The sequence below is a fragment of the Danaus plexippus genome, chromosome 30 (assembly GCF_018135715.1).
Source record: "Danaus plexippus chromosome 30, MEX_DaPlex, whole genome shotgun sequence".
In the NCBI taxonomy this organism is placed as follows: domain Eukaryota; kingdom Metazoa; phylum Arthropoda; class Insecta; order Lepidoptera; family Nymphalidae; genus Danaus; species Danaus plexippus.
In genome coordinates, this window is record NC_083557.1 from 3,305,666 (window position 1) to 3,326,022 (window position 20,357).

The 20,357-nt window shown below is 40.2% G+C and overlaps 1 protein-coding gene and 1 non-coding gene across 2 annotated transcripts; one reads left to right on the plus strand and one right to left on the minus strand.

Annotated features, from left to right (window-relative positions):
• Positions 1 to 808: 808 nt before the first annotated feature.
• LOC133319832 (5S ribosomal RNA) lies at positions 809 to 927 on the minus strand. The gene has a single exon (XR_009753320.1). It is a non-coding gene; the product is annotated as a 5S ribosomal RNA (ribosomal RNA).
• A 3,071-nt stretch (positions 928 to 3,998) lies between these two features.
• LOC116776677 (homeobox protein DBX1-A) lies at positions 3,999 to 20,267 on the plus strand. The gene is made up of 5 exons (XM_061525683.1): positions 3,999 to 4,496; positions 10,149 to 10,289; positions 10,514 to 10,585; positions 11,020 to 11,165; positions 18,962 to 20,267. The coding sequence occupies exons 1-5, from the start codon at positions 4,214 to 4,216 to the stop codon at positions 19,265 to 19,267; spliced, it is 948 nt and encodes a 315-aa protein (XP_061381667.1). The 5' UTR covers positions 3,999 to 4,213; the 3' UTR covers positions 19,268 to 20,267.
• The last annotated feature ends 90 nt before the right edge of the window (positions 20,268 to 20,357 follow it).

The window sequence follows — 20,357 nt, forward strand, 5'->3', positions numbered from 1 at the left end:
TTTCCTCACGATGTTTTCCTTCACCGTCCGTCAGTGGTGTCTGAATACTCTTAGAAAGTACATATGACTCGGAAAAGATCACATTGATTCTTGCCAGGTTTCGAACCCGCGCCCTCACGTATGAGAGGCGGGCCTTTAACCTCCATGCCACCACGACTTATACAAACGATAAAACGTTATACAAATAAAAAAAAATAGACGTGGGTAGGTCGAAATAACAAATTAGGCCTTTACCGAATGGGGCCCAACAAGTAAGAAACCCACTTCTGATCTTACAAACAAGATTAGAATTGACTTTTAATAAAATTATATTCGATACAATTTCGCTATTAATTGAGTTAATTTACACAAAAATAAAAAACAATTTTATATTAATAAATTTCAACTCACTCGATTTAAACTCATCGTGAAATAAAATCTGAAAACAACAGAAACGAAAGATTACGAGCGGTTGATCTACCGCACCCACGCGACCTACGAACGAGGAGTCTCGACCACCTCTGACAACTGCTTGTAGTAGTTAATTGCTCAAATTTGAAATTGATGAAAGTCGTAAGTTTCAAACTGTCTGTACATAAATCTGGATCTCAAAAAAGTTTTGCAACTCAAGAGCACTGTTCACAGATCACCGCCTCCTCTCACCCAGCTGCAGACTTGTAGACATACCACCAAACATGACAGCAGTCCTCTCCTAGTGTTGGTTTTAATTTAACTCAAAACGACTGTTAATGAGTGTGAGGACATCTGATGAGACGACTCACTCACGAAGAGAAATATCGAGGTACAACGAAAATATCATTTAGCAAAAAGCCAACATCACGCGGTGTTCCCAGGCGGTCACCCATCCAAGTACTGACCGCGCCCGACGTTGCTTAACTTCGGTGATCGGACGAGAACCGGTGTATTCAACGTGGTATGGACGTTGGCATTCAAAGGTAGAAATTTAATATTCATATTAGAAAATTCAATCTCTATTTTTGTAATGCATTATTTATTTATTTTAAGTTAATCGTGAAACAACAAATCAACACTAAACTCGGAGTCCACGAGCACGAGTACACCCGCCCTGAGACAAGGAAACGAAAGGATTTATATGACATTTCATAATGATATTTTTTCTATAAAATATTTCTTTTTATTTAATTTTGACATTTTGTAACAATCTACGTACCCTCAGTTTCTTAACCATATCCTTAGAAACAATTTCTCTTCCTGCCTACGTTATTTTTGTTTTCCTTTATAAGTCTAAAAAATTACATTGTCTAAATAAATATTGCCTTTGTCTGGAAACTGAAGAATTCATATTGAAATATGAGAAGAATCCATTCAAGATAGTGGTGAAGAGGTGAACATGATCTCTGGAACTTCGGCGTGAAGATGACTCGGAGGGAAGGGACACATCAATGACATTTATCCTGACATGCCCCGACACAGCGTCCGATGAAAGGACTTCACCGTATCAACACAACTATTTCGTATAAATCCTGATCCACCTCACTCGAAGAGAGTCTCGATACGTATGTTCTGAGAAATTTAACTTTTGCTGGACAAGAATATTCTACACTTAACTAACAATTAAGTGACATCGACTGGACAAGATTTCGTTGATATTCAAAAGAACAAAAGAAATAACGAGGAATGAGGTTTGAACAAGTATGTGATTTAAATCAACGCCATCTAACAAAATAAAATTGGTTTTGGTTGTGGGAGACGTGAACTTATCAGATCCTCGGGTACTTAATACCACTACTCGTTCATAGATGTCGCCTTAAACAGTTTAAATCTTTTCGATAACAGATGGCGGCAGCAACGATCACAAAACAAGAACGAGTGTGGATGACTCCACAACAGCAACTCCTGGCCGTGTGGACCAACAGACCCTGATCACACACGAGAGAAATGATCTCATCCCTAACCCAATATCCGGACAATCATGAAGTCTCAGAAGGAGGTCGTAAGCTTCGCTAATGTATTTTTCATTATAATATCCGTCTCAGTGAGCCTCGTTTCACTCCTGGAGGCCGGACCCTGAGGCTCCTCATGGTAGAGAAGTCGGACTACGTATATTAACATCACATTGAATAAGCAACAAGTTACATTAAACATAATGCAAAACTAACGCGATGGCCCCGGCGCCGCACGGCAGGTCCATTGACGGCTAAGATGTCTCTTCATCCGACAGATTCGTTTAACGAAAAGAAAAGTAGTAACAAATAATTATTCTCCGTCAACAAAACATGGAGAAGGACTTATCAGAAGAGACACTGAAATAAGATCAACACAGGTGCTTACTATTTACTGATACTGGTAAGTGGTAAGGACATTTAAAGTTGAACTTTCTTAACAATAAGTTCAAAGGTCAAGTGAAAGCGAAGACAAGACTCCGGCCGCGACCTTCAACACTTCATCAAGGACTCACAACATTACGGAGACATTAAGGAAACGCACAAACCTATACATGTATTAGTTAAATGAACTGTGAAGTTCAGAAAAAAAACTAACGACTTTAAAATGAATGATAATTTATTACAATAATCTATTCTCTCGTATTGTTCCTCGCCGGCGTGGCGCAGCGCCGTGTCGGATCGCCTCGCTCATGTTGTCGTCAACAAAACACAAATTAAACCGAAGCCAGATTAAGCGGTCCGCGGCGGAGCGTGACGAGCGTCTTTAAAACGTTATAAATATTGGATTAATAATACCGCCGCTAGATGGCGACCCGCGGCTCCGCTCCACACCTCGCCGGGAGTGACAGAGGGGGGGGGCTGGAGGGGGGGCAAGTGTTGAGACTGTGACATCTTTAACACATACGTGTTGTATTGTTGCTCAACAGTCGATACCGACACCTGCAAGGTAGAGACACTCCAGCACGACCTTACTACCAGACGAGGTGAGTGTGTGTGGGTGTCTGTGTTTCTGAGAGGAGACATCTGAACAGCTTCACACGGAACGAACTCACAGCACCACAAGCACAGTAGCAGCTCAAACAAATGATGCCTTTCATCTCAGTCCTTGAGGTCCTCCGGTGAGACGTCGTTCCATTAAATTCATCTAAAAAATATGTTCAATAAAATTCCCGCTGAAATTCATAATAGACCTCCACGGTCGACCGTTCCGCCTCAAATACACTACAATTATTCATATTCAACCTATAGAACCTTTTTTTTATTTAACCTCCTTCGCGCGGACACGAGTCGTTTGTGACCCTACTACCGCTCCTTAAAGTTCACATTCCGCCGCCCGGCCGCGGTCGTGTTCTAAAGGCTGAATAAAACGACCAATAACAATCGGGGGCGGGGCTAATTTCAAAATTGGAACGCTTTTTCTTCTCGGAGTTTTTCTTTTAATTTTCCGTTCAGTCTCCGATCGAACGTCGGAGACGTTAGACGAGCGGTGCACGCCCGGATGAGGTCACGATAATTACAGTAATGAATGTATGTCTGTATGATGAACCGTCTCTTCTCTTTCCTCTTGCCTCTGTACTGTAAACACTCCTCGGACTGATAACTCTTTGACGGCTCCAGTCGAACAAACTCCGAGCCAAGTTCTTATCACGAGAAACTTCCCGACTCCCTCCCTCTGTGTCTCTGTGACGACTGATGGTCCCTTCAATGCCGAACATTAAATATTTTAACGTAGCACTCTGCTACGACACGTAGCATGCAGCTACGATAGTGCTACATGATACGAAAATAATTATATAAAAGTTTTGTATGAAAAATATGCATTTCTTTATTAATTATTTTTCAATTAGATAAAAAAAATCTAAAAAATATTAATATCTTATTTCATTTCATTTAAACAAACAATAAAGAGGCGATGTGTGAGTAGGTGGTGACGTCACTTCATGATATATAGTAACAGAGAAGACGTCTCCAACACTTACAACCCGCGGAGCAGCGAGCAGCGGAGACACGCGAGAAGCGACCTCACAGACGCGGGCGGAGAGGCGAGAATGGAGTGACAGGGGAGCGACCGGTGTAGCGTGAGCCCCGTGCGCTTTCACCCCTCCGCGAACGTGGTACTGGCGAGCCGGGCGAGGGGAAAGGAGGGCTCAGCGGAGACTGGTCGCACCCCGGAGACACGCCGCCCCTCGGCGGGAGCCACTCCCAGCCGGCCGGCAGTGTGGCGGCGACGGTGACCCGGGACAGACCCTCGCCGGAGACAGGAGATGTGACCTCCGACACACGACACATACACACACACACGCGACATGCACCCCACGGACAGGCACGGAGCGCTCGACCTCAACCTCAACAACGACCTCATGCTGAAGACCATCCAGGAGCTGTGCTGCCACGGCGCCGGCTTCACCGTGGACCACATCCTGCACGGCCGCGCGCCCGCCGCCTCCGACTCCGACGACGAGGAGCGCGGCGACACGCTCACCGAAGACCTGGAAACCGGCGCTCAGCTGCAGCAGAAGAAGCCGCTGCTCAAGTTCAGTGTCAGCGCCATCCTGGGAGAGGACGCCGACTCCGCCAGGGGGCCCGGAGGTGAGTACACGGATCCTCGCTGTGTGGCACGCTCAGAACGCGCTCACCGACACACACTCTTGATATAGAGTTCTCGTCACAAAGTCACTTATTGTATTCGTTTGACCGATTTTTATGTAATTTATATATTCAGTAGTTCTCAAAATCGGCTACCGGATATTTTTGATATCTCTAAATTACAAGGGTTGTTGACCCCTTTAATTTTGTTTTAGTTTACAATAATACCGCTTAAGGATACATCTTATATACGACATTCTCAAAATATTTTATATTAAAAACACGCGCTTTAAAAAAGTAATCGAAGGACAAAAAAACAGAGAAATACTATGAAACTACACGGTGCTAATACTGGACCCATTGTGATATAACTTTATAATAACAATCATCAGACTTGGAACATGAAGTGAACATTACTGAGGCGACTTGTGAAGTTAATAAAGTTTCGGCAAAAAGCCGTCTGGTCAAATATGTCTGACCTGTGGGTCGCAACATAGACCTTATATACTCACATATTATAAAAACAAACAGGGCGGGAGGGCTCGTGGGGCATTACTAGTGTTAAGTTCGATGAACAACAGAACAACATCTATAACAACCGTATACCGAACGGACTGACGAAGACCTGGACTCCTGGAGATCTGGCCGCAGGCTCCAGGTGTGACAATGAAACATTGAAGTTGCAAAAAGAACTTGTTAAAGTTAACCGTGGACCTTCAAACATAATACTACGAAGACATCGCAGTTACACTTAAGCGATTTTAAATATGTTGTTAAATGAGATGTGGCATGCGAAGGAGCCAAAGACACTCGGAACGACAGGTTCTGATACTGAAAACAATGCTCTGTTGACTTAAAAGTTTCATCATCATCATCAGCCTATTGGAGCTCACTGCTGAGCGAAGGCCTCTTCTCACATGGAGAAGGTTAGAGCATTAATCACCACGCTCGCTCAAGACGGGTTGGCGATTTCAATCTTATAATTTGAAATTATAAGACCATGTTTCTTCACGATGTTTTCCTTCACCGTCCGTCAGTGGTGTCTAAATACTCTAAGAAAGTACATATGACTCGGAAAAGATCACATTGGTACTTGTCAGGTTTCGAACCCGCGCCCTCACGTATGAGAGGCGGGCCTTTAACCTCCAGGCCACCACGACTTATACTTAAAAATTTATCGAGGTGAATAAGAGACGACACTAACTACACAGCACTCGACACGTCGCCAGACCGTGTCACTACGTGTGTAGTGTCTGTGACACTATTATGTTATATTTATATATTATATGGATATATCCACGACATATAACATATATATAATATTAATATAAAGGCACGCTAAGTGTTATAATCGTCCCGCTCACGTCTTAATTCACTGAGTCAACATGGCGCGCGAGTTTTTCAATAAACTGGCGACATCTGGCGGGACACTTAGGCGAGGGGAGCGACAGGGACGGACGTACGCCGACCACCGCGGGAGGGAGAGAGACGGAACACGAACCGGGAATTAATATGTCTTTTTCTTAACATTTTCGTCGGACGCGAGTCGCTTTATTATTTTATTATTGATGTCAGGAATACTTCTCTATTATGTTCCTCCCGATATTAAACGACAGCTGGGAGGCGGCGGGCTGGACACACGCTGGCAGGCGACACCGACTCCGACCGCTGGCGCTGACCCTCACTAATGACGACAAACATTTTACGAATTCCGAACCTAACAAATCTAGCGCCGTGAAACGCATCTGAGAGATTTCATTCGCCAATAAACCAGACATGAAACCGGCCCCGCGACCTGAATAATAAAAAGATGAGCCGAGCGCCCGGCCGGCCCGGAGACGAGGTTTCTATTATAAAATTATGCATCTCGGTCCCGGGGAGGTATTAACATGTCATTGGACGCCATGTTGAGATAATATTTGAATGTGAAGAGTTTGACTTACAAGACGCTGCGAAAGACACTCCCGAGCCAAACTAGACCTTAACGCCCGGAGATAAGGCTGTGAGGCAGCGGCACGGAGCTCCACCGGAGAGACCGGCTTTTTATCGGAAAGCTATAAAGTCGATGTCTGAGCGATTTATAGATGGAGTGGGGTTCGATTACTGAGCGGGTCAGGTGCGACTGATGACGTCACACACCAGCACCAACATCGAGAGGAGACGCCAGGGGAATAAAGAGAAAGTAGAGCAGTCCGACGGAAATTAAAAGATATTTAAGAGCCGACGAGTCTAATGGTTCCGTAGACAAGAATCAGACCCGTCGACACAGGGGATACGGGGAACAATGCGATGGACATACACACTGATGACAAGACAGAATGATATGTCATAGAATTGGACAGCGGATAGATACTTAAATAACAGATTTACGATAACACAGTCACCTCACAAGGTAACCTTACCGTCCACCGCACAGTGGACACTAATGAACTGTCAGTCTCGTCGTGACGGCTCACCGACCGTTACTATCACAGTCACGTCATCACACGAACAGCATCTCAGTATGCCTTGTGCTCTTTATAACGACTCTGCGTGTTCATGAGAGTCGTTGTTATCTCATAAATTAAACTTACAATTACAATAATATATATATTCCAATCAGCGCGTATTGTCTGTGCTTTTAACTCCATTGTTCCAACAAGGAATTGTGATTTCAAAAATAATCCTGAAGTAACCGAAATCATTACCAATACAATATGAATTGAAGTACATTTTACGGCCGACGAAGCGACTCAAAAACAATGAATAAATGATTAGTTTTATAGAATACTACAAACCGTGGAGACCGAAGCTGCGACTAGACTACAGGCCACTTAAGGTGATCCGAGAACACAGACACACGGACTAATTACACCTGCGGGACACGTTACATGTGTTGCAACACGAGAAAAAAACATTCAACTTATAATACATGTCTCTTTATTGTTTTATTTGTTTTTGATTTAAAAAATTAAACATAACGGACTTTAAATGACGACACGATATTGAAACGTGAAGTGACACGCGTTAATGACTGGTCGGAGGCTGGTCGGAGGCTCGTCGGAGGCTCGCCGGTGGTAATTTTTGGGCGAAAGTGTGAAAATAATTGATATCGAAGGGGACCGTCGCCGGCGGGGCGAGTTTCACGCAGCTTTTTGTTTGAGGTTCAATTTGTGGCTTTTATATCTTAAATTGACAGTTTATCTTTTATTTATTCCGCTTCTCCCCCGGCCGGAGCTTTATTGAAGATAATCAAGGTTCAGCCACGTTTTAACGCCAAGCGCCTCGTTGTAGTCCTGCGTCCTCTGTAGGTCCAACACCTGAGTCTGGGAGCCGCTCTCGCCGCTAGCCGTGTGTGATAGGAGCGTCGTTACAAACTAGCCGTGTAATCCCGACAGCTATCACAACACACCGCACAATAACCTCATTGTAATATTATTGTAACGGCGAGGGGCCAGGCCGACTCATTGTTGCCACATTATTTTTTATTCCGGGATTAGCGCAGTGTATTTTGTTGAACGATAATATTTCCTAACATCAATCTGTTTTCTCAAGTGTCTCGTTCTTTCAATGTTTTTTTATTTGTATTTCATGATATTTTATTAGTTATTATTCGATCTTCCTGTCGACGCCCATTTTGTTTTGTTTGTCCCGAGGTGTACGGATTAGTATTTGTTGTGGCTTCTCTTTATGATCTCTATAACAAAAGCTGCTCATTTTTTAGTTTTTTTATTCTCTTATAATAATTTAAAGAGCTCTATTTATTAGATCAATTCGATAATAGTCTGGCGAATTTATGATTACCTTTTATATTCTGCTCACAAATGTGTTTAACGAGAGATTCATTATTGCTTTTATTGTCAAAATACAAACATTAGGTTTCCGCGTTCCCTTGTAAAGTTTTATAGTATCTTTACGATGTGAGACATTATTTCCCTTCATCATGAGGAGGCTTTCAACTCTTCAATGTGCAGGCTGTGTCAAACTATTTCAAGTGTTATTTAGGTATCATAAGAACCAATTATCACACAGTTTAACTGATACAAACAAATGAACAAGTGATAGTATCGGAGGAGAGGTCTCTCGCGTAGTGGATATATTTTATAATCGATGAGACGTCGTTTAAAGGCTTGGCTGGGATCCATTAAACACATCCCTTTACAAATTAATACGTTAAATAATTAAAATCACTCCCGGGGGCGAAGTTTTCCGTGTCGACGCCTCCGCCCCAGTCCCCGGGCTCCGTTAATTCGACTTCTCGATCTCATAATACCTTTTCCCAATCTCAGCCGGTTAATAGATCCCTGATCTTCGATTGCGGCTATTAGGTATTTAAAATGTTTTGTATCTGAATTACATTAAAGGTATTTAATATTGATTAGTTAGTACGTAGAGCGTTTTAGACTGAATGGGAGATACGGATGATGTTGGAAAAAATACTTTCGTGTGTAATAATTTGCAAGTAAATAATAATAACATATAACAACACTAATATCTCGATAGTTTAACAAATCTTCCTAGTTCCACGTGTTGTAGGGTTTATATAAATAATGTTATAAAATAAAAAGTCTTGCTTACTATTACTATTAAGTGTTTGTCATCGTGTGCTGTAATCAATGGCACTCTTTACTTGTAACTGTCAAAACTCAAAAAAATCAAAACGTCATAAGGACTGTGTTCACTGATTACAGAAAACAAAACGAAGAAGAAGATCGCTACGTGTTCGATGTATTTTAAGAAAAGTCTGGTGTGATACTAATACATAAACACATTGATCAAGCGTACATCCACACTCCGTAGGTAGCTGTTGAATATATTGTAACCTAAACGCCGGAGCGCCCGCCCTCCGCGAACCCTGTGCTCCGATAGATTCTCACACACCGTTTAAATTAATACGAGGACTCAAAAACAAAACACTTTGAAGATGATTAATGGCATTACAGAGACCGTACAATATATAGCGCGGCTGCGACTGACAGACGGCGCCCTAAGAAACGAGCCCCGGCCTCCAAAGGGCGAGGGGCGAGGGACGAGAGATTACCCTTTGGAGTTCGATTATTAGCTGGACTTATAATACATCCTACCACCGACCTCCCGGAGCAGAACACGAGAATAATAACACACGTGATGTACCCTACCTACCGAATAAGGACACTACATACTTCGAACTGAAGTGCGTGTGTGGACACTGGACAGCCAACTTGCCTGCTCTGTACTTTAAGTCACATCACACCTCGTAACGGCCATAACGAGACGCTCCCGCTCTCCGGTTATGACTTGGAGGAACGCGCAATACAAGGCGCTGCACGATTAGCGAGCGATTACCGCGGATAAGAGGTGTGGGTGTAGGCACTAATAGACATATTAATATCGGAGTTTACAGAATCAATGAAGACGAGAAGAATACGAGCCTCGCCACACTCGAGGCTTTGTTGCTCCGAGCTGGCGAGGTGATGTTGCTATAACAATCACAAGACGCTGTCGATGAGATTTTTTATGACGTCTCTTAACATTCAGCCTTTATTATAATCAATTATCTCCGAAACACGTCTATTATACGTGTACACTATTATTGAATCCACATTATAGTTACGAGCCGGTTTTTCTCTGTACCTTTATTGCGAAGTATTTTTCAAGTTCGTGTATTACGCTATGGTCCGTCTCTTTTTCTAACAGACTTCATGTCATATCCAGAGTACCGCCAGCCCGTGCTGGGCAGTCCGTGGCCTATCGCCAAGCCGATAGCCAGCCGGCCGATCCCTCTCCAGCACCAACACCTGCAGCACCTCCTGGCTCACTGTCACCATCCCTACCTGGGTGAGTCAGATTCGGCAGTATCGTTGTTGTGTTGACCTTGTTTGTAGCGGTCTCTATATTAATACAAGCGTGACTCCGTCACATCAGCCGCTCTCACGAACACACCACATAATGTATTACACGATGCGGTGTGTTCGTCCTCTCCCACTACACACTACACTCGTTTAACGCCCCCGTTCACTGTTTGTTATATTTAACATGTATGTTCGTCTGTCCTCGTCCAGTCCGTCCCGCGCAGGCTCACACCCAGGTGTTCCCACTCCCCGGAGGCTTCCCATGGGCTCACAGCTCCAGAGGTAAGTGTGTACTTAAATGAATTTATTTCATTATTTGACTGAAAGAGTGACACCTAACTATTACATTCAAAGTAGGCTTGTAACAAATAGTAGGTAGGTATATCGGCAGTTTAAGGAATACCAAATATTCGGCGAGCCCCCTGACTGAATATTAAACGAGAGTATTAGTCCGGATATAGCGCAACACTAGATAATATAGACGTGATTGTTTCGCGATCCTTTATTCTAATTTACTCAGAAAATAAGTAACTACATGTGTCAAAGCACGCCGGGAGATCTTACTAGTGTCTATGTTATATGGAAGACAACGAACGAAGAATTGTGTTCCGACTAAAGTCATCACTTAACATCTATAACTCGAGATTTTCAAGATATAACACAATAAATAAGTCTCGGTGGAGTAACTGTATGTTTATTTATATATTATCGTCCAGGCAAACCCCGGCGCGGTATGATGCGCCGCGCGGTGTTCTCCGACCTCCAACGTAAAGGTCTGGAGAAGAGATTCCAGCTCCAGAAGTACATCAGCAAGCCGGACAGGAAGAAGCTAGCTGAGAAACTGGGCCTCAAGGATAGTCAGGTGAGGCAGGACGCGTTAACATAAGCTGAATGAACACTTACACCCGTGTTTAAATTCACAAAATAACTGTGATGTTCAAAGACGTGACAAAATGATAGTAGTTTTAAACATTACAAAAAAAGGCGTAACGACATTACAAGGCATTAATTTATTTAATTGTCTAATAACAAGCAAGCACTCGTTCTTTGACAGTCGACAAAGTTTTTAAAGCGATATGTCTAACATAACTTTCGCTACATATAACTTAATAAATAAATTATCTTCTCAGCTGCAAGGAACTCTTATTACTATAAAACAATAAAAATACCTAACTTATCTCATTATTCTTTCGATTCACTTGTTTATACGAACCCTTAAACTCCAACCGACCGAGCGATGTAATCTGCAAAGCCAAAAATAAGTAAAATCAAGAAGGCTATAACTATATCAGCGAGGGTGTAACAGGGTGTTACAAAAAATACACCCTCGCGAGGGTGCGTCATCCGCAGCCGACACCCCCCGCGGCCTTCAACAATTACTAGATATTTGCATTCGGCGATCCGGCCGCCATTAAACAACGTTTTTGTTAAAACCTTCCGATACTTTAAGAGGTTAATATGTCAATTGTGACTTTACCGCGCTTTGAGGCGTTCATTCGTTCAGGAATTTAACGCTTTTAATAATTGTACCGTTTTGATTGGATCTTTTAACGATTATTAGTGTTCAGATACTGTAGTATTCACTATTTACATACTTATAGCTTTTTATATATAAATATGTATTTACTTGTGAATAATTATCTTTTCTCTGAAATATTTGCGCGACATTTTTCGTTATAATAAAACCAAGACAAGAATTTCATATGAAAAAAACTTTATAATTTTCATTACACACTTAGTCTATACACGTTAATTATGTGTGTAAGTTTGTCATCTTGGAACACTCGTATATTACAACCCGTCCGTGAGTCCTCACCCGGGTTACAACCACACTATTCGTTTAACATATATCATTTAATGACGCGTGCGGGAAATGTTTACTAAAAGAAGCAATATAGTTTATACATACATAGAGATCAATTTTTTTTACGAACATAGTTTTTCAAATTACAGTATTTTATTTTTCAACTGGCACTTATTATATTGTGATTCGAACAAATCATGGCTTTATTGAGCTGTTTTTGATTCGAGTTGTTTTAAATTAGTTTCATTTTCCCTCGTTAAGGAATTATCGAACTTTTTATATTTGCTTCCAAGATTAGTCAATAGAATGGAATAGAAAATAAAGGTGAATAATGCTCGATTATAAACATTGGTTCCGGGGAATCAATCGGTAGGTTAGGCACCTCAGTATATCTCTATACATTGTAATATTCACATCTGTATGAGATTTAAAATTCTTTTGAATGTATGTCGTAGAAGTAAAAGTTGGTGACATATTTCTTTTTCAGTTAAGTTATACTTTCCTATTCTGATCCAGTGACGTCATCAGCAACCATATTATCTTTTAACACTAGACGATCCCTTACTCCGGCAAATATGCTTTAGTAATGACATTACATAAATATTTACCTATATATATAGGTAAACATTTAGTGCCTCTATCCCATTCTTATTCTGAATCTCACACAGAAAAAGTCGCGAGCAAAAACCAGTACATATAATTAATAGCACTATAAATTTTTATTCTGTTAAAAGTATTTAGTATATTTCTGTGTACTTAACATCCGAAACAACCTTCATATTATAAATAAGAAAAGGCTTTTTAATTCCGGTTAAAAATGTTTACAGCGGCGGAATAAAAACTCGTTATATGTAATGCTTTATTCATAGTTCCGTGTTCTGGGAGAGCACCGGTGTCCTTGGGAAAGTTCCTCTTCGAGTCCACCCAAGTACCTGCCTGGATGGAACTAGTAGCTGTTGTAATACAAGAATTCTTTATTAACGACTGTTTATTAACTTATCTATAACAAAGATCAAACACATATCCTCACATCAATATCCAATTTAATGCTTCAATACTCATAGAAAGTAACCTTAATACAAACTAGTGTAACAATAACGTGGCCTAACATACGTCAGTTACCTTCTGCCGTTTGATGTTTTATTTCCTTTCATCGTTTCTGTAGAAGCCATCATCTGAAGTCGCCGTGGAGAGCCGAGTCACCGAAACATTATCAAATATTCATATCCGATAGTCGCCCCTCGCCCCGCTTCTGATATCTTAAACTGTTCGTATCAATATTCCGGCCGCGATACGTTCCGCGATCCGCCGCAGCCATCACGACCATCCAGACAATCATCTCGCCTCAATAAAAGCACAAACGAAAAATAAACGAACACTGGCTCCCGATGGCCTTCATAAATTTACAAAATAACATTTCGAGCGACTCAAGATGGAGCGGAACGGGCGTACGGGGGCGCCGCGGGTTCGAACGGGACGGCCCTATTCGTGGCTCTGCGTCTTACGGCGAGCTGCCATTGGCCGATTTGTATCGTATAAAACTGTTTCCGCGAACCCTATTGGTGGGTCGTTTTACTTTTTTTCGTATGTTCGGTTTCTCGCACCGGTATTTTTATGATATCTGATTTTTATAGGATACTTCCGAGCAGGTTTTACTGTTTATTGAATGTTTTGTATTAGGCTGTTTAAGGTTCTACCGACGAGATACGATTGACTATTGTACACATAAAATTAACGTAGGGTGCGCTCACTTTATTCATCTCTGATTTCATTTAAGAAACAAATAGATAAGGAAAGATTTTATATTAAGGCAATATACAGTGTAGTAATAATGAAATGCTGAAAGATTTCGGATATAAATTTATAATAAGATGAAATATTTAAAAGTTGTTTCTAAGTTTGTTCGTATTCTCCTGCAGACCTGGACGTGGTCATGGACAGCTATCTCCAGCTGTAACATGACCATATCCTAATTTATTTTTTATCTTACACTAACGCGATACATTATGCGAGACGTTTTCGGAGAGGTTTGATATTAATACAACTATATATGAAAAACCAAAAATTTCTGTATACAAGGAGTAGGTAAAAAAAACATATAAATATTCAAGCGATTAAAAACAAAGCAAAGCTAATAAGTCAACAATAAATCTTTATTTTAAATGATCATGAACATGAAAGTGTTATTAGTCAGAGCACGGGCCCTGTGAGGAACAGCTTCCATCAAATAACAAAGTAACTAAACGTCAATAAAATACAAAAATCTCTGTGTGACTTCCTCCGCCCGGACGCCATCATTAAATAAATTCCAACTTCCGCCCTCCGCCACAGAGCTACTAACGTCTAAACCCGCAGTGTTTATGGTGGTTTTTGAAAATCAATGGTTTTTCAAAATCTCAACAAAAAGATATACGTACATGAAAAACAGCTCACATCACATCTGTCTGCAAAACATGTTTCATATCAATGTTTCTATAAAGTTATGTCAATTACATTTATATAATTGCTTAAATGGAGTCACTCGGTTCTAGCTCGTAGTTATATTTTCGACATAATATAAATAATCGTAAGCCTCGCTTCCCTCTAGTGTATTGTTCATCCAGCACGTGAGGCGGCGTGTCTGAGCGAGTCCTGGGTGCGCGTCCCCGCCGGCCGGCGCCCAACAATTATTTAATGTCAAACGCAAGCAGCGCTCCAAGATTGCGGAGAGCGAGTGTGAGCCTTTATTTGTGCTCTATTTTCAGATTGTGTGCGCCATTTACGAATTTTGAAAGTTAAATATTTAATGTTAAGGTTTACACGTTGGTTTAACAGAATACTTAACCCGTTATAAAATACGACTCGATTATACCATCCGTTATTTAACAACGATTAACTTCAAAGTAAATAGTTTTAAATCGGAACTAGGGGATGTTATTGAGGATATCAAAAATAATATATAATAGATAAACATAGATGGAGTCTCAAAGGACGTATCTCACGCTCGATCTTACCTTTGTCCTCGTTAATTAATTGTTCTCGACAATAGCGAAGTTATCTGTTCTGTACAAGGAGGGCTCCCTCGCCGCAACGGCACACACGGAACGTCCCGATATGCCATCACAAGAACCGTCACTCGTACAAACATTGTGACAATAAAAATAAGTTTCACATCGAAAGGGTCGAAGAACACTCCATTATATTGAAATTAAAAATTTGACTAAATAAATACAACAGTGAATTCGACTCCGAGTTGAACAAACAAACATGGCGCATGTCAATCACGCCGCAAAACCGCGCCGACAAAAAGTTCCGAATTCAAAATAAATAAATGCAAATATTTGAAATTGGAACGCCGTGAATGTAAACAGCGGCCCGTTTGAATATTCATACCAAATATGAATATTTCAAATTTGGAAACGCGAGTCCGAAAATCAGATTCATTGGACGAAACGGACTCGGACGACGACGGCTTCCATACAGCCGACGTGCTTGTGTCGTATCGAAGAGAATATAAAATGTGACCTGAAACTCATTATTTCATAGAATTAACGACACAATAAAACGTCACATATGTTTATATGTAATGGGAGCAGAATCTAATCGCCAAATCTCCGTAACAGATACATATTAAAATTAGTTCTCCTTATTGCTTAATTTATGAACAACGGGACAAACAGATTATATAAATATTAGAGGGGCTCTCTCCCTCACCGCCGGCTATTAGTCGCATCACTTTATACAGAATAAATTGCAATAAAACTGAATATGTCAAAAAGTAATTAATTCCGAGTCACCCCTCTGTCTTGTAGGGAGGGGATCGCCTTCATCCGATTATCGATAATATCATATCGAATTATTAATTTGCAGTTTTCGATCTTTTACAATTCAATACCGAATGTTCGATCGTTTTACATTCCTTTGACAATTTACGGTATGGCTTTCTTCTTCTCACGAAGAAAAATCTTTAACAGATATTATAAAGGCATGGGACATGTTAAGAAAAACTTATTTCCTATTAATGAGATCTAAGATTTTCGCGAGTTTTAATAATTTAAATGAAACTAATATTTTTCGGATAAACTACGCGGATGTTTATTATTTTAAAAAACTACATAATCCCTTATATAATTATGTCATCCTTTTCAATATTGAAGCGTAAAAAACAGTTTTAAAGAATGGGTTTAAATGAACGTAATACGTTAATATAAGTATGTCAAGTGAAACAGTATATGTTATAAAGACATATTGTCGTGATGTAGGGGGGAGGGTCGCGGCAGCTGTGGGCTCGCTTGTCGCAGACGTGACGCGGTCAAGGGACTACTAATTAGGATTATTAACTTTGGATAACGCGAGATACTTACCATTTGATATCACAACTATATTTCACATACAGTTGTTGTCAGTTGTAGTATCACGTTTTATGTGTTAATATTACCACTCTCGATTCATGCGAAGACGTTCTAAAAACAAGTAGCTATTCTGTTTAAAAAAACCTCACCGGTTCTCCTAAAGTCGTTATCCATAAGTGATAAGAGATTATTTTCTCCTGATTATATTTAATTTAGAATAATTGAATCAAGAGTTGCTTACACTAAAACATATTAGTGCCGGAGCTAGGGAGTCATTCAAAACCTCTTCTTAATTTCGCAACCATCGCATATAGAGGGCAATTGTGAAGTGTATGTTTGTTTATCCTTTGATTACATGTTTATTAATTAGTTAATGATGGATATCAATGATCCCGTTTGTGCTTCTCTCATTTGGATTAAATTTAATATGGAATAGCGATGTATTGAACATATGAGTTATGTCAATGCGTCGAACGGAACGTTCTGTTCATTTCTAGTGTTCTCAGACTATTTGTATTGAATGTTAATTGACGGAATAGAATGCAACCGAGGTACAATTTATACAGAATACTCGCTTCATATTCCTGTCACAAATCATGTTTCTCTATGATTTGAATGGAAAACATTAAATATATAATTTAAGGAATTAATTATATTATAAAACTAGACCCGAGTATGTAATCGCTTCATGTTTGAATATAAAAAAGGGGAAGGCTTTCATTTTGAGCTAAGCAAAAAGAAAAGAATGTTGTCTATGTTAGAAAACAAAAATTATTTGTAAAAATATTTATACAAATAGAGTTAGGTAATTGAATTATCAGATTCGGCCATTAATACTGTTGACATGATAGGACATTGCGTCCATAAATACAAAAAAAAAAACAATATCAAAACGAATACACGTGCTTGTTTGACTCATAAATACTTAGTAAAAACATAACATCTTTATTAAGAAACGGAGCCGACGGTCCGATCATATCAATTAATCTACAAACAAAAATTAATAAATAGTTGGTCAAAAAATAGCATTTGAATATAAAACACTTTAACATATTTGAAGTATATTGTGTGTATTTTAATTTCATGTCTTCCAATAATAATCATCTCCTTAGTAAATATTCCAGTTATACAAACAGTAAATTGTATAAGATTGATATTTCTTAAAATCCTATTCATTGTCTGTTATTTTTTATAACAAAATCTCAACAATATCGTAATTTTTGCACATAACAGAAGTCCTGAACTAATTTGTCTTTTCCGTTTCAATTATCCGAACGCAAGTCTCGCCAAAAAAAGTCGTTCATTTAAAAATGTGACAAATGATTCAGTCTATGAATGGCTTATCGGTTCCGCGCTATCGGTGAAAGTGATTTGTCATCGCCGTCCAAAACGTGTCTCTCACTTTATTTTCATTCAGATTATTAAATACATTTGTTAAACTTGCCTCTAAATATGGTGTCAATCGTTAATATCATGTTGGTACCTAGTGCTTAAAATATATGAAACACAAGAATCCAGGATAAAACACACAGACTATCGACTAGATTCTACTTAGAAATGAATAAATACTCTATAAAATACGTAAACGTCGTTATATCATCTAAAGCTGGAAAATGTTAATAAAAAAAAAAATTTAAAAAAAAACATTAAAATTCGTTATTACATTTAACAGACGCGCCTGTGTGAATGTTACAACAATATTATCTAAATGATGATTATAAAGAATATATCTGAAGGAATCAATCGTGAAGATCGGTGACAGCCGTGTAATTATCATTAAACTAACAATAACGATACATACAATTGGTATAATTTGTCATTCCGCGTCGATAGTGAGACACGAAGTGATGCTTCGAGTCAGTCGTAATGTGTCTTGAGAAGGATGGTGGATGTCTAGAAAAGAATGTTAATATTCATATGGTCCAGCGCCAGCGGCTCGTGGAAATTATAACAAGGTAACCAACAATAATCTACACATAAATTAACGCAAATTAAATCAGAAAGAACAATATTCTGTTCCTTGTCAGTATAATATATCTCCCGCCAGGAAATCTGTCAGTCGGCATAGAATCGGATGATGAATAATTTGTGAATAAAACGTATTTAATAATAAGTAATGTGTTACACCGTACAACGCCCACGGCCATCAATAACTGCGGATATGAGTTTTATTACAAAAAACTATAATATTCGTTACAAAAATCAAGCGGATTGTGGAATCTATAAAAAACACCCCTTCTATAGAAACACGGGCGTAATGGATGTTGTTAAATGTGATTTTTATTCTTTGTTACTTCTATTATTGATATCAATAATAATATTAACGGGGTTTATTAACGAATTTAATAAAAATTATTGTATTGCTAAAACTTTTCCTATGAGACATATTTATGTTTTACTTTTTATCGGATGTCCTAACATCGTAATCGTGTGTTATTGAGTTAGGAGTAATTTTTGTGCTCCTGGTTCTGAGATAAACAAGTGTGTTCGGTGTGTGAGTAACCAACAGCCCGTCTGTTCCAGGTGAAGATCTGGTTCCAGAACCGTCGCATGAAGTGGAGGAACTCCAAGGAGCGCGAGCTGCTCGCGTCTGGCGGCTCCCGGGAGCAGACCCTCCCCAACAAGAACAACCCCCACCCGGACCTGTCCGACGCGGAGGTGGACCGCCACAAGCTGTCTCCACCGCCCGATGACGACAAGTACGGGCCCGCGCCCACACACGCGCCCGAGCCCCGGGGCTTCAGGGAGCACGCCTTCACCGCCGCGGACGAGGCCGACGAGTACTACAGCGATCCCAGCGCCTCCGACGAGGAGATCAACGTCACATGACTTGTATAGAGACGGAGCCGGCCTCAGGACAGGGGGAGGGGGGGAGGGTGACGATGACTTCTGATAATGATGTTGCTTACCACGAGTCTGGTCTCCAACTAAATACTGACAGTACTCAGTTTCTCATCCGTACATCAGTTAATATCATCTCGTGACGAGTTTTATGAGTGGAATACTGGAAACTGTCCGTGTTGAGTGTGACGCAGACAGGCAGACAGTAGTAAGGATGATCCACAGCAGTCTGTCTCGAGCTCCGCGCGAGTCCTCGTCCTCGCCCTCGCCCCTTGTGCTGTAACTGTTGTAGTTCTAAAATATAATTTTAACGCGAAACATATTTTAGTGTTTTATAAATTAAATTATCTGTTGTATTGTAAATATAGATGTAACTCCACGCTGGACTTTATTTGCTCAAAACAAAACAGAAGTCTTAACGCTGTCCACAGGCCACAGCCTCAGTGGGAGACGTATACTGTCATTGACTCACGACTCATCCGTTCAATGTTTCTAGATCACGTTAACTTGAATACTTACAGTTCGATCGTAATATTCGAATCATTACGACGACGTATGAATGTATAATATGGTCATTGTTCATATTGCACTGTCCCAAGTATGAGTCGCCGTCGTCTCCCGACACACCGACGGTCGCGAGTAACGTTCATACTGTCGGTTTGCCAGGTGGACGATCGTATCTCGTACTACGGATACATCGCACAGATTATATAAGTATTGAAGACGGATCGGACACGGCTACTGCTATAATTTTCGGTAACTGTAACACTCACTATTGACTACTAGTGACTATTCTTTCCATGCAAACGGGAACACGGACAAACTGATAGTTCGCAGTCGCGGCGCCAGGCTGCCGTTCCGTCTTCAGCTCGTACTAATCTCTATATTATTATTATAACTAGAATGTATCTGTGAACGCACCAACATGTAAATATTATTTAAGAATTATCTAAATTTTATGTGAAAAATAAATATTACGATTCCAAAACAGCTCTTATATCTATCCATCATATAGAACCTCATCCGATACTTCCCTCACGTCTTTTAATTACATTAACATCAATATAAACTCACAAAT

Bases quoted from the DNA above. Each gene is read 5' to 3' on its own strand.
- LOC116776677 (XM_061525683.1), top strand. From the start codon at position 4,214: ATGCACCCCACGGACAGGCACGGAGCGCTCGACCTCAACCTCAACAAC. The intron at 4,497-10,148 runs GTGAGTACACGG...TTTTTCTAACAG, and splicing joins CTCCGCCAGGGGGCCCGGAG to ACTTCATGTCATATCCAGAG. The intron at 11,166-18,961 runs GTGAGGCAGGAC...CGTCTGTTCCAG, and splicing joins TGGGCCTCAAGGATAGTCAG to GTGAAGATCTGGTTCCAGAA.